Raw genomic sequence first — 12961 nt, 5'->3', positions numbered from 1 at the left:
CGGCCCGGAGATTGCCGATGTTGGGACCGGAAGTGGAGGCGGGACCGGTACTCGGCCCGGAGATTGCCGATGTTGGGACCGGAAGTGTCCCGGACCTGACGTGCGGGAGGGGGAGGGGGGCGGAAATTCCCGATTTCCAGGCGGAAATACCCGAAGGGATAGAGAAAGGGGAAATTACCGAGACGATATAAACGTGCGTTAAAAATTGCATTTCATGCGTTACAGCTGGAAAAGAAACCCCGGATTGTTCGCGGTCCACCTGTTAATTTCGCAATTTTTAATTCCGCAGGATGTTGCCCCGGATGTGGTGGTTTCCTGGCAACCATGGCAGCGGTGACGCGGCAGCTGGTCTCCTGGTAACAGTTGCTGGGGTGACAAGGGCGCAGGCGGCCGCGGAGTCCCCGGATGGCTCAGTGCCCGTGTTCGAGAGATTGTCGCTGTGGGTGTCGCCCCCTCGCGGTGCCCCACAGCCAGCGCTGGCAGGAGAAGGAGGTGGCCAATTGGATCCAGAAACTGGGCTTCCCCCAGTACAAGGTGAGGGGATACAGGAGGGCAGATATCCACTGGGGGAGATATCCACTGGGGGAGATAACCACTGGGGCAGATAGCAACATTGGGGGAGATATAACCATTGGGGAAGATATAACCACTGGGGCAGATATCCACTGGGGCAGATATATACCCTTCTTCTTAGGCAGTTGAGGATGACTTGCTTCCACTTTGGTTCAATGGGTTCTGAATTGGCTGATAAGGCCACTGCACAATCTGCAGACTCTTCCACATGTGGGGCGGGTAGATGGGTTGTTTGGAGGTTTGTGCGCTCCCTCTAATGCCTCTTCCTGACAAAGTCTCTCAATGTATATGGTGCCTTCTCAAATGAATGATTTTGGTCATTCACAGACCAAAGACTCCCATGAGGGATGTTTGACCTTTTCAGGATGCTTTTTGAACATAAATCTTTATACCCAGAATGTATCAACCACGGCAAATATCCTCCGAGGCAGCTATATACCAAGGCAAATAGGAAATGGGCAAATATACATAGTAGCAGATAACCACCTGGGTAAATATCAACCTGAGCAGATATATATCCGGGTAGCTATATACCAAGGCAAACTGGTACTTGGGTAAATATATATACAGGGAGATATCCGTCCAGGCAGATACTTACCCAGATAGATATCACTAAGCCAAATATACATCTGGACAGATATAGACCCAGGAAGGTATCCACTTAGGCATGTATAAACCTGGGTAATTACCACCAGAGCACATATCCACCAGAGCAGATATATGCACAGGCAAATTTACACACAAACAAATCTACACCTGGGCAGTGTCACAACCAGGATGGGAGGAGTGCGTGTATGATCCAGTTCCACTACTCCACAGGCCGTACCATTAATTTAAAAGTTCAATTCTCTCACCAAAATAGCCAATTGTCTATTTCCCTACTGCTGCCCAGAATAAAAAAGTCTCCAACCAGCTTCTTTCAATAAACTCAGAACGATTGTTTATTATAAAATGAAACTTCTTTTCAACAATTGCAAGTACTGATTAACACACAATTGCAATCAGGAAGTATAATTATCTATCGCTTCTGAAAGAATTTCCCCAGCACACACACACAGACAAAGGACAGCAGATAGAGTCTCTCTGCAGAGTTGGGCCTTAGCGGGTGGGTGTTATAAAATAAAGGATGAAGTTTGCAGGATCTCGGTGCTGTCGACCCTGGAGTTCCCTCGTGTGAAGATGGGCTGCTGGTCCTGGTGGACGCCTGGAAGTTCTCACCAACTGGTCTCGGCTTTGCAGGTCCAAATTCAGACTAGTTACACTCAGATGAGGTTCTCTGGCTATACATTGAAAGCCACACACAATTGCAGGCAGGGTAGTGAGAGAGAGCCAGTTAGGGTAGCCTTCCTTCCCCAGCTTGTTCCCCAACAAGACTGCCTTCAAAACCACAGCTTCACAATTTCAGTTTCTCCCCTCTCTCCCATGTGATTTCCAGCAAGTTCCCAATCTTTGCCTTTTCAGTTTTTTCCCTATCAGTTAAAGTGATTGTTGTTCAAAACAAACAATTAGATCTTCCTCAAGTACCGTAAAGGTCAGGTGATTTCTTCGGTGAGGCCTGTTTATTGACAGTTCCAAGGTGAATTTATGATCTTTTTTAAAAAATCCCAGGTTAATCCCAAATGTACAGATAATGCCAAATCCTCCCATTTTGTAAAAGAAAAATTTATTCTTGAGTGATTCGATTCTAACATGTCTCTGCCCTTAAGAAATGAAACACCATTTCCAAATGTGCTTCATTGCGAAGTATACAGAAAAAGATATGTATAACATATAAAACAAAATTCAAACATGCGCTCACTCAGCCATTCACTCCTTATACAGAATCTGTACAGTTTTCTAACTATTTTGCTTTCCAGACATTTTTTGTAAAATTTACATTACTGATAATGCATCAGCAATTATATTATTCTTCCCAGTGATATGAACAATTTTTAAGTTACAAGGCTGTATTAGCAAACTCCATCGGAGTAGTCTGTTATTCGTAGTCTTAAATTTTTCCACAAAGACCAAGGGATGATGGTCAGTATATACTTTACAGACATGACAGATATATACCTCAAAATGTTTAACAGCCAGTAACAATCCCAGGGTTTCCTTTTCTACCATAGAGTATCTCTTTTGATGCTGATTTAATTTTTTAGAAAAGTACCTCACTGGCTTCTCTATTCCCAATTTATCTTCCCTGCAATAAGACTTCACCCACTCCCAAGTCACTAGAATCGATTGCCACCTTGAGGGTTTAGCAAAATTAGGGGTGGCTCACACTGGGTCATTAGTTAGGATCACCTTCAGCTTCTCAAAAACTGTCTGACACTCTCTTGACCGTACCACCTTTGCCATCTTTTGCAATAAAGCCATGTGGAGCCGCTATGGTGCTGAAGTTTGGCACAAATTTACGATAGAGGCTGCACATCCCCAAAAATCTCATGATTTCCTGTTTAGTTTTAGGGACAGGGAATTCCATCAAAGCCTGCACTTTCGGTGCTCTTGGCAATGCTTGCCCTTGCCCTACTAAGTGCCCTAAATAAGTTACCCGTGTTTACATGAACTCGCTCTTGGCAAGGTTTATTGTTGGACCCGCCAACTGTAATTGATTAAATAAGGCTTCCAATTGTTTTACATGATCTTTCCAATTGTTGCTGTAAATCAATACATCATCTAAGTAAAGCACACAGTCAGAAATATTAGTGGCTGCTTAATTCGTTAGTCTTTGGAAAGTGGCTGGAGCATTTTATAGTCTAAACGGCATTACTTGGCGTTGGTATAGCCCGTTTGGCCTGACAAAAGCTGTTATCTCCTTAGCTCCTGACGTTAAAGGTACTTTCCAGTATCCTTTCAACAAATCTATCTTAGTGAGGAACGTGGCCCTTCCAACCCTGTCAACACAATCTTCTAAACAAGGGATTGGGTAGGAATCCGTTTTTGTTACCATATCTATAATCTATGCAGAATCTGGCTGCACCATCAGGTTTAGGCACTAACACTACTGGAGAGTGTCAACTGCTTTGACTAGGCTCAATTAGGTGATTTTCTAACATATATTGAATTTCTGCTTTCACTTTAGCTTGTTTCTCTGGACTTAAATGATAAGGAAGTTGCTTTATAGGTGAAGATCCCCCTATATCCACATCATGCACGGCTAAAGTTGTACATCCTGGTTTGTCCTTACAGATTCCTTTAAATTCTGTCAGTAACCTCACTAGATTCATCCCTCTCTCCTAAAATCTTTTCCTTGATTAATTTCAGAGGACCTCTTATCTCATGTCCATAAATTAATTCAAAGGGGCTGAAACCAGTCGATTCATTTGGTGAATCTTGGGTAGCAAATAAAAGAAAATCCAGTCCTTTGTCCTAGTCATGGGGATATTCATGACAATATGCTTTAATCATTGTTTTGAGGGTTTGATGGTACCTCTCTAAAGCTCCCTGTGTTTGTGGATGATATGCTGAGGATTTTAACTGTTTTATATCCAAACTACTCATGCTTTGAAAAATTGCTTTAACTTTTCCACTACTACCTTAGCCATAAATAGCCTCTGGAAATCGAGTTGTCATATCCATAATAGTAAGGATATACTGGTGTTCTGCTTTCATTTTTGGTATCAGTCCCAGTTTACTAACGCTCTACTAAACTCCTCAAAAATTGGTATGGGAATTAAGGGTGCTGGTTTGATTGTATGTTGTGGTTTTCCTACCATCTGACAAGTATGGCATGTTTTATAAAACTGCACTATGTTCTTGTGAAGACTTTGCCAGTAAAGCTGTTGGTTTATCTGTGACTGAGTTTTCCATATCCCTACATGTCCTGTGCTATCCATAATATCTCTATGATATTTGGGCGGTACCACTACCTGATGAAGAACCGTCCACTCTTCATTTGCTGGTCTGTGAGGAGGTCTCCACTTCCTCATTAGTATTCCATTTTTAATAATAATAACATTCTGGAACTGCCTCAGCTTCAGCTTCAGTTTGGGCTGATTGCACTATCTTACTTAACTCCAGATCGGCTTGTTGAGCCCCAACCAGGGAAGATTTATTAAACATCTCTTTTTAATTATCTAAGTCTTTAAAGAAAGTTTCAGCTAACCAAATATCTGTTTGTGGTTTCACTTTGACCTCCAATGATGGGCTTTGCTTTGCCATTGTTCGGGTCATCTCACACTAATGAAAAATTCCTGGAACCTTTTCCTGTAACTGCTCTGTCTCTTTAACCTCATTTGGGCTTTCTGTAATTATGGGAGAAGCTACTACCTTCACTCTGGCGAGATCATTTCCCAGGAGTAAATCAACGCCATATACAGGTAACTACTGAACAACCCCTACCGTCACTGTCCCAGACAAAGGTCACACTCCAGGTGCACCTGGTACAAAGGTACAGGTATATACTCCCCGCCAATACCATTGACTAAAACCTTGGCTTTTAATGCGCTCGCTGGTGGAAAAGTTATACCTTCCCCCAGCAAAAGTGTTTGAGTGCCTCTCGGTATCTCTTAATATAATTATAGTTTAACTATCTCATTTGAGGGATAAGAGGTTTTTTTTCCCCTCGACGAAAATTCTTTATAACTCTCATGTATCTTATTTACCTCTCCTGAACTCACAGCGATGTTCACACTCAGTTTCACAGCTGCAGTTCGCATTACCACTTGATCTTTGTACTTTTAGTCTGGGTTCCTTTTCCTGAATCGCCCTTACATAGCCCAATAAATTCCATGGATTTCCCATTCAACTTCCAGCAATCGGCACAAACATGTCCCACCTTGTTATAACGGAAACACTTAGGCCTTTGAATCTCACTTCTACCCTCAGCACCTTCCTTTTGGCCTGAGGAGAAGTTTCCAGGAATTCCCAGCTGTCACTTCTCTCCCATGGCTGCCTCCCTTTCACCCTCCCACCTTCTATCCTTCTTGGGTTTGTGGGGGTGACGGAAAAAGGGCTTAGATTTATGGACCAGTTCATAATCGTCAGCCATCTCTGCTGCCTGTCTAGCTGTTGCTACCCTCTGGTTGTCAACATGGATTCTAACAACTGAAGGGAGTGAACTTTTAAATTCTTTCAGGAGAATTATTTCCCTAAGAGCTTCTTATGTTGTCTCTACCCTTAATGCCTATATCCAATGGTCAAAATTACTTTGCTCTACCCTCTCAAATTCAATACAGGTCTGCCCAGGCTGTTTCCTTATGTTCTGAAATTTCTGCCTGTACACCTCAGGGACCAACTCATACACACTAAGAATCATAATCCACATATACCTCTTCTGACAGCGATGCATATACCTCATGAGCTCTACACACCAACCTACTCTGTAAGAGCAATGTCCAGATTTCTTTTGGCTGTTCTATTTGCTTAGCTACCTTTTTCAAACAAAATAAAGAATGCCTCTACATCCCTTTCCTCAAAATTTGGAAGGGCTTGTACAAATTTAAACATCTCCCCTCTGAGCATTGGGTTGGGGGTGGTTGTTTCACCGTCAGCACTTTCCTCAGCATCTGAGGCCTCTCTTTTCAATTCCAGCCTTTTAAGCTGGTATTCTCTTCTCATTCATTTGCCTTTTCCTTCACCTGAAATTCCAGTTCCAACTTCTGTTCTAACTGAAACTGTGCCCATGGAAACTTGTCTCCTTCTGATTCTAAAGGTTCACTTCCATTTTATGTTTTTTGGCCACTAATCATTGAAGCTCTTCTTTCTTAGCTCTCGCTCTATCTTCTATCTGTAACTCCTCCACCACACTCACCAACTGAGCGACAACTATATCATTATATGTTTCAAAAATTCATTTGCATCAAAGGTCGCCATTGTAGTTTACAAATGTGTAAGAAACCTGGTCTCTTGTCTTTTTATCCCTCACCAATTGCTGTTATTCTGCATCCAATCACTCACTGTCCGCATTTCAATTCCCACAACAGCCCCAATTTATTTTACAACTGGGATGGGAGTAGTGGGGCTAGATTATACATGCACTCCTCCCATCCCGGTTGTAACAGCAGAAATATACCAGGATATACATCGGGTCAGTTATACACCTGGACAGATATACATCGGGTCAGTTATACACCCAGACAGATATACACCCAGGTAAATATACATGCAACCAAATGTGTACTGGGAAAATATATGCACCGGCAGAGATAAATCTGGTCAAATATGTGCTTGAACAAATATACACCAGGTCGATATACACCTGGATAAGCTTATACCCAGGCAAATGTACTTCTGGACAATATACACCAGATAGATACACCTGGGAAAACATACATGTAGGCTGATATACATCCAGACAAACGTATACCCAAGCAAACATACGCCCGAGCAAACATACAAGTAGGCAAATCTCTGGCAAATGTACATAGGGAGTATATATTGAGCAAATATACACCCACAGAAAATATATACCCTAGGAAATATACAGCGAAGTAAATGCTCACCCAGGCAATGATATTCCAGGCAAATATGTTATGTGTGAACCATATAACTGGGTAAATATACCAAGGGTAATTATAAGTTAGGTCCAATATATTTCTAGGAAAATATACTCTTAGGGAAATGTACACCTGGTAAAAGATACACTCGGGCAAATATACATGGGACTGACTAAATTCCTCTCAGCAAAGATCCCCCTGAAAAATATATCCCACAGCAAACATACTCTTGGTTAAATATACCCCCAGGAAAATATTCTCTTGGGCAAATATAGTACTGGGCAAATATACTAGCTAAATATCCCATGGAGAATATGCCAACTAAATACCCCCAAGTAAATATATACCCAGCAAATATACTCCTGGACAAAAATACTCCCGGAAAATACACTGACTAAATACCCCCAGACAAACCAACCCACTTGACTCAATTCTGATCGCCAACCATAACATTTTTCCAACTGTTACTAAACAAACCCAGCACCCCTCACCTAAGTCTCACCATCCTCCTCACTCTCCACTCTCATTCCAAATTAACCTTTGTGCCTTCTGTCTTTTGTTCCAGGATTGTTTTATATCAAACAGAATCACTGGCAGGAAACTCATTTTTGTCAACTGTTCCACCCTGCCCCGTATAGGAATCACAGACTTTGAACATATGAAGGTCAGTAGGCTGGTTTATAGAAATACTTGTCCATCTCCTGCTCTGTACCATTTTAAAGTCATATGCTCTGTCCTTATGTTTATATTCCCATTTGAAATTCTAATATCCACAGTACCCATATCTATATTGGAAACTCAACCCCTAATTACCATCAACTATAGAGAAATCTGGGGATGACAGAATTCAGTAAAGTCCTCTTCGAAAATGTGTCAACATTGGGTATGGCAGATAGGCTACATTGGAAAGTGTCAATGTAAACTAGTCACGTTGTAATTACATTCTCCAGCCATTGGTGGCGCTGCAGCACCTCACTGGTGAATGACACAATTACAACGTGACAAGTTTACATGGACAATTTCTATTAACATTCACATAGGAATTTATAATTTAAAAGTTTACAAAGTGCAATTAATATTTTAATACGAGGCTCCATCTGCCTGCTCAGGTGAATGTAAAAGTTCCCGTGGCACTATTTTGAATAAGAGCAGGGGAGTTATCCCTGGTGTTCTGGTCAGTATTTATCCCTCAACACCACAAAAACAAATTATCTGTCATGATCGCATTGCTGATTAAGTGCAAATTGGCTGCTGCATTTCCTACATTACAACAGTGACAACACTTCCAAAGCACTTCATTGGCTGTGAGGTGCTTTGAGACATCAGATGGCCATGAAAGCACTATATAAATACAAGCCTTTCTTTTATATTAGATATAAGCTTTTTTGGGGAGTGGGGTGCAGGGGCAGGACAAGGAGAACATGGAGTGTTGCAGTATAGAGCAGTGCCTCATAGATGCTGTTTGCCACATGGAGAGTGTTCAGATTTGAACCTCACAAGGTCAGTCTGGCTGTTTCTTTGGCAAGCAGGGATTTTTAAGAGCCTGTCCCATGGACGCTGGTTTCACAGTTGCACTGATGGAGTTTGAGGAGCAGAGCATCTGCTGGGGGTGATATCTCTCTCAGGAGGACCATGAGGCTCGGGTTCCAGTCTCTTAATCAACTGCTATGCTCAATCTCTGGTACAGTACAGACAGGGTCTGTAAAAATGTGACTATAGCGGGGAGAATGAATGACAACGGAGCAGAGGCTGAGTTAATGCTGAAGGGTGAGTTCCAGCATTAACTGGGGAAGAGACCTGAACGAACAGGGTGTTGGGTTAAGAGTGCCATCTTGAATAGGAAGAGAGAACAGTGCCAAGTTGAATGGTGGGGAGGGGGGTGGGTGGTTAGAAGAAAGGAAGGTTTAATGAAGGGAGAAGAGTGAGACTGGAGAGATGGTTGTGGTAACCTTCGGGGAAGTGAAAAAGTAGTTGATTTGTTGAATATTCCTTTTATTGAGAGTTCATTTTAATATGGATGAAGTCTAGGTGTTAACTGTGACTCAGTGGTAGATGGTCTCTATCAGAAGGTTGTGGATTTGAATCCCAGTCTAGGGATTTGAACACTTAATCCAGGCTGACACTCTCAGTGCAGTACTGAGAAAGCGCTGCACTGTCAGAGGTGCTGTCTTTCAGATGAGATGTTAAAACAAGGCTTTGTCTGCCCTCTTGGCTGGATGTGAAAGAATCCATAGCACTTTTTCAAAAAAGAGCAGGGGATTCTCCCTGGTGTCCTAGCCAGTGTTTATCCCTCAACCAATCTCATTGCTGTTTGTGGGAGCTTGCTGTGCACAAATTGGTTACCACGTTTCCTGCATTACAACAGTGACGACATTTCAAAAGTATTTCAGTGACTATTAAGGGTCTTGGGATAGGTCAGGATAGGTGCTGTAGAAATGAAAAATGCTTAAAATGAATAGGTGTGCATCAATTTTAATGTAAAATGTGTAAATTCTCTGAGGGAAGCCACTCGCTGGCACTTCCCTCCCTCACTTACCAATCTTCTGCCTTCAGCTGTTGAATTTCCTCTTTTCTACTTTCTTACCTGGTGTTTTTTACCCTATTCCATTACAAATGAAGGAACGTTGTGTAACTACTTGTTGTAACATGTAATCAGAGCTGTTCTTTGCACCGTCAGTTTTTGCTAGTTTTCTGTTGTGTTTTAAAGGTTGTGCTTACCAGCAGTGACTACTGTTATTAACATTCATATCCACCTGCATAACATCACTTGTTTCTTCCCTATTTTTTTTATATTCATTTTACAGGGTGTGGGTTTCGCTGGCTGGGCCAGCATTTATTGCCCATCCCTAGTTGCCCTTGAGAAGGTGGTGATGAGCCGCTCTCTTGAACCTGCAGTCCCTGTTGTGTAGGTACACCCACAGTGCTGTTAGGGAGGGAGTTCCAGGATTTTGACCCAGCGACAGTGAAGGAACGGCCGATATATTTCCAAGTCAGGACGCTGAGTGACTTGGAGGGGAACTTCCAGGTGGCGGTGTTTCCATGCATCTGCCCTTGTCCTTCTAGCTGGTAGCGGTTGTGGGTTTGGAAGGTGTTGCCTAGGGAGCCTTGGGGAGTTTCTGCAGTGCATCTTGTAGATGGTACACGCTGTTGCCACTGTTCACTAGTGGTGGAGGGAGTGAATGTTTGTGGATGTGGTGGCAATCAAGCGGGCTGCTTTGTCCTGGACAGTGTCAAGCTTCTTGAGTGTTGAAGCTGAGAATATTCCATCACACTCCTGACTTGTGCCTTGTAGTTGGTGGACAGGCTTTGGGGATTCAGGAGGTGAGTTACTCTCCGCAGGATTCCCAGCCTCTGACCTGCTCTTGTAGCCACACTATTTATATGGCTAGTCCAGTTCAGTTTCTGCTCAATGGTAAACCCCAGGATGCTTTAGATCATCTGCATCTATGCTTTTGCTACTTCCAGACTCAACTATTCCTATCCAGCCTCCATCTTTCACCCTCCATAAATTCAGCTTATCCAAATTCTGCTGTTTGTCTCTTTACTCAAAACCTGTTCACCCATAACCCTGTGCTCGCTGGCCCACATTGACTTCCACCCTCGCAACTCCCTGATTTTAAAATTCTTATCCTTGTTTTCAAATCCTCGTCCATCCCTATTCTGTAATCTTCTCCAGTCCCACAACTCTCTGAGCTCTCTACACTCCTCCAATTCTGGTTTCCTGCACATCCCTAATTTTAATTATCCCATGATTGATGACCATGCCTTCAGGTCTGTAATTGCCTCCCTAAACCTCTCTGACTCTATCTTCTCCTTAAGGATACTCCATAAACCCTATCTTTTTGACAAAGCTTTTGATCATCTGTCCTATTATTTCCTTAAGTAGCTTAGTGTCAAATTTTGTGTTATTTTAAATACATTTGTGGATATAAGTGTCGCTGGTAAGACCAGGGTTTATTGCCCATCCCTCATTCCCCTTGAAAGGATGATGGTGAGCTACCTTCTTAAACCGTTGCAGTTCATATGGTGTAGGTACACCTACAGTGCTGTTGGGGAGTTTCAGGATTTTGACCCAGCGATGGTGATTACACTCCTGTTCAGTGACTCAGCCATTTTTATTACATTAAAGGCACTATATAAATGCAAGTCGATGTTGTTTTTAGGTGATTTCCCATGAGATTCAGAAACTGCTGGATATCGAGGAGCCACTCTGGAGTCGGAGTATTTCCCAGCTCCGCAGGGATCCCATGGGCCTGTTTCTGGAGCGTAAGGCTCCAACAGGACCCAGAGCTGATGCACTGACAGTGGAAGAGTTCCAGAAGGAGATGAATGACTGAAACGCCTCCACACTCAAGAGCGCAGATTGAGAAGAATCTTACCTGCTGCTCTGATCACAAAGAAACCTGGGCTTTTCAAAGTGAGATCCCAGAGCCTAGGGAGACCAACAAAAAATGGATTCCAGGATGTCTTGGTTATCAGATTTCTGTAGTCACAATATGTCGTATTATTGTGGTTTTTGTTGGTATGTAATTGTGTGTATGTGTCTTTGATCACTGTGATCTGGTCATCGATTCTGTAAGCTTGTCACATTTATGAATTTCTACTTCCTCTGTAAGTATCCCATGATAGGGCTAGACTAAATGCTGATATAATATCAATTGGCTCCAATTTGAAAAGTATCCAGTTACTTTCTCTGAATGTAAAGGATTTGATACCAGCAATTCTCAGCTGGGTCTTGTACAAACTCAAACTTTCTGTGTTCTGTGAACATTGCCTTGTTCTGACAGTTAACCCCAGTTGTAGTAAGTTGCCCATTGGTAGCTGTGTAGCGAAGCCATTATATCTTTGCCTATTTCCAACTGTAAAACCTATCACACACTACAAGCTAAACTCCCACCCTAGATCAATTTACAAATGATTTAGGCCAGTGTAACAAGTCTTTGCTGATGAGGTTAGATCCAGGTCACATGAGATTTGCAGTATGCCAAATTTTATGATTTACAATTTCGCTCAGATTCAGCGAGGTGCAGACGTCTGCAGAGGTCTCATTTAAAAATGTCAGTTTCCAACCCAGCTGTACCTCACCACCATCTCTCCCAAGCCTTCCACTGTCTCTGATTTGTCACATTGCTCATCCGACATCCAATCCTGGATGAGCAGAAATTTCCTTCAAATAACTAGTGGGAAGATCGAAGCCCTTGTCTTCGATCCATGCCACAAACTGGATTCCCTAAACACTGACTTCATCCCTCTCCTTGAGCAGCATCTGAGGCTGAACCAGCCTGTTCGCAACCCAAATGTCATTTTTGATCCTGAGATAAGCTTCTGACCACATATTCACTCCATTACAAAGACCGCCTACTTCTGCCCCTGCCTTATCTGATTGGCTGCTGAAACCCTCATCAAGCATTTGTTACCTCTAGACTTGACAACTGCAATGCTTTCTGGCCCCTCTGGACTTACCTCCATCCTGGGCTAAGAGCACTTTGTTCCATGGGATTTGATGTAGTCCCAGCAGCAGCCACCGCCCCACTGCATGTTAAATGGTCGCAAAGCAGCTGTCATCTGTATTCCTTGCCTATTTTTCTGGTGGCGGGACTGGAAACCTCACCATCCGAAAAATCCAGCCCCATATTCCATTGCCTCCGATGTGGCTGAATGGGTTTCACTCTTGCCTCCCTGCCAGAAGGCTGAGGGATCAAGCTACACTTCAGAGACCCGAGCCATAATCAAGACATCCCATGACGCCATTTGAAAAAGATCAAGGGAATTTTCCTGGTATCATGGCCAAAATTTCTCAGGGAACAAATCATCTCATTGCTATCATGAGATCTTACTGTGCACGAATTGCCACATTTCCTACAACAGCGACTACACTTCCAAAGTGTTTCGATAGCTGTAAAGTGCTTCAGGGCACCCTGATGTTTATTCTTCCTATTAATACTGATTGATGTTTTTGGTCCAAAGAA

At 42.8% G+C, this 12961-nt stretch overlaps 1 protein-coding gene across 1 annotated transcript; it reads left to right on the top strand.

Moving 5' to 3' along the window:
* Positions 1–149: 149 nt before the first annotated feature.
* LOC144692886 (sterile alpha motif domain-containing protein 15-like) lies at positions 150–11349 on the top strand. The gene is made up of 3 exons (XM_078561982.1): positions 150–534; positions 7558–7656; positions 11156–11349. Exons 1-3 carry the CDS (start codon positions 406–408, stop codon positions 11327–11329), a joined length of 402 nt encoding a protein of 133 aa, XP_078418108.1. The 5' UTR covers positions 150–405; the 3' UTR covers positions 11330–11349.
* The last annotated feature ends 1612 nt before the right edge of the window (positions 11350–12961 follow it).

The sequence above is a fragment of the Cetorhinus maximus genome, chromosome 18 (assembly GCF_964194155.1).
Source record: "Cetorhinus maximus chromosome 18, sCetMax3.hap1.1, whole genome shotgun sequence".
Classification (NCBI taxonomy): domain Eukaryota; kingdom Metazoa; phylum Chordata; class Chondrichthyes; order Lamniformes; family Cetorhinidae; genus Cetorhinus; species Cetorhinus maximus.
This window is presented reverse-complemented; position numbering and strand designations above follow the sequence as displayed.

Excerpts from the sequence above, each read along its gene's own strand:
- LOC144692886 (XM_078561982.1), top strand. The coding sequence starts at position 406 with ATGGCTCAGTGCCCGTGTTCGAGAGATTGTCGCTGTGGGTGTCGCCCC. Across the intron at positions 535-7,557 it reads TGGGCTTCCCCCAGTACAAG|GATTGTTTTATATCAAACAG; the intron begins GTGAGGGGATAC and ends CTTTTGTTCCAG. Across the intron at positions 7,657-11,155 it reads CAGACTTTGAACATATGAAG|GTGATTTCCCATGAGATTCA; the intron begins GTCAGTAGGCTG and ends TGTTGTTTTTAG.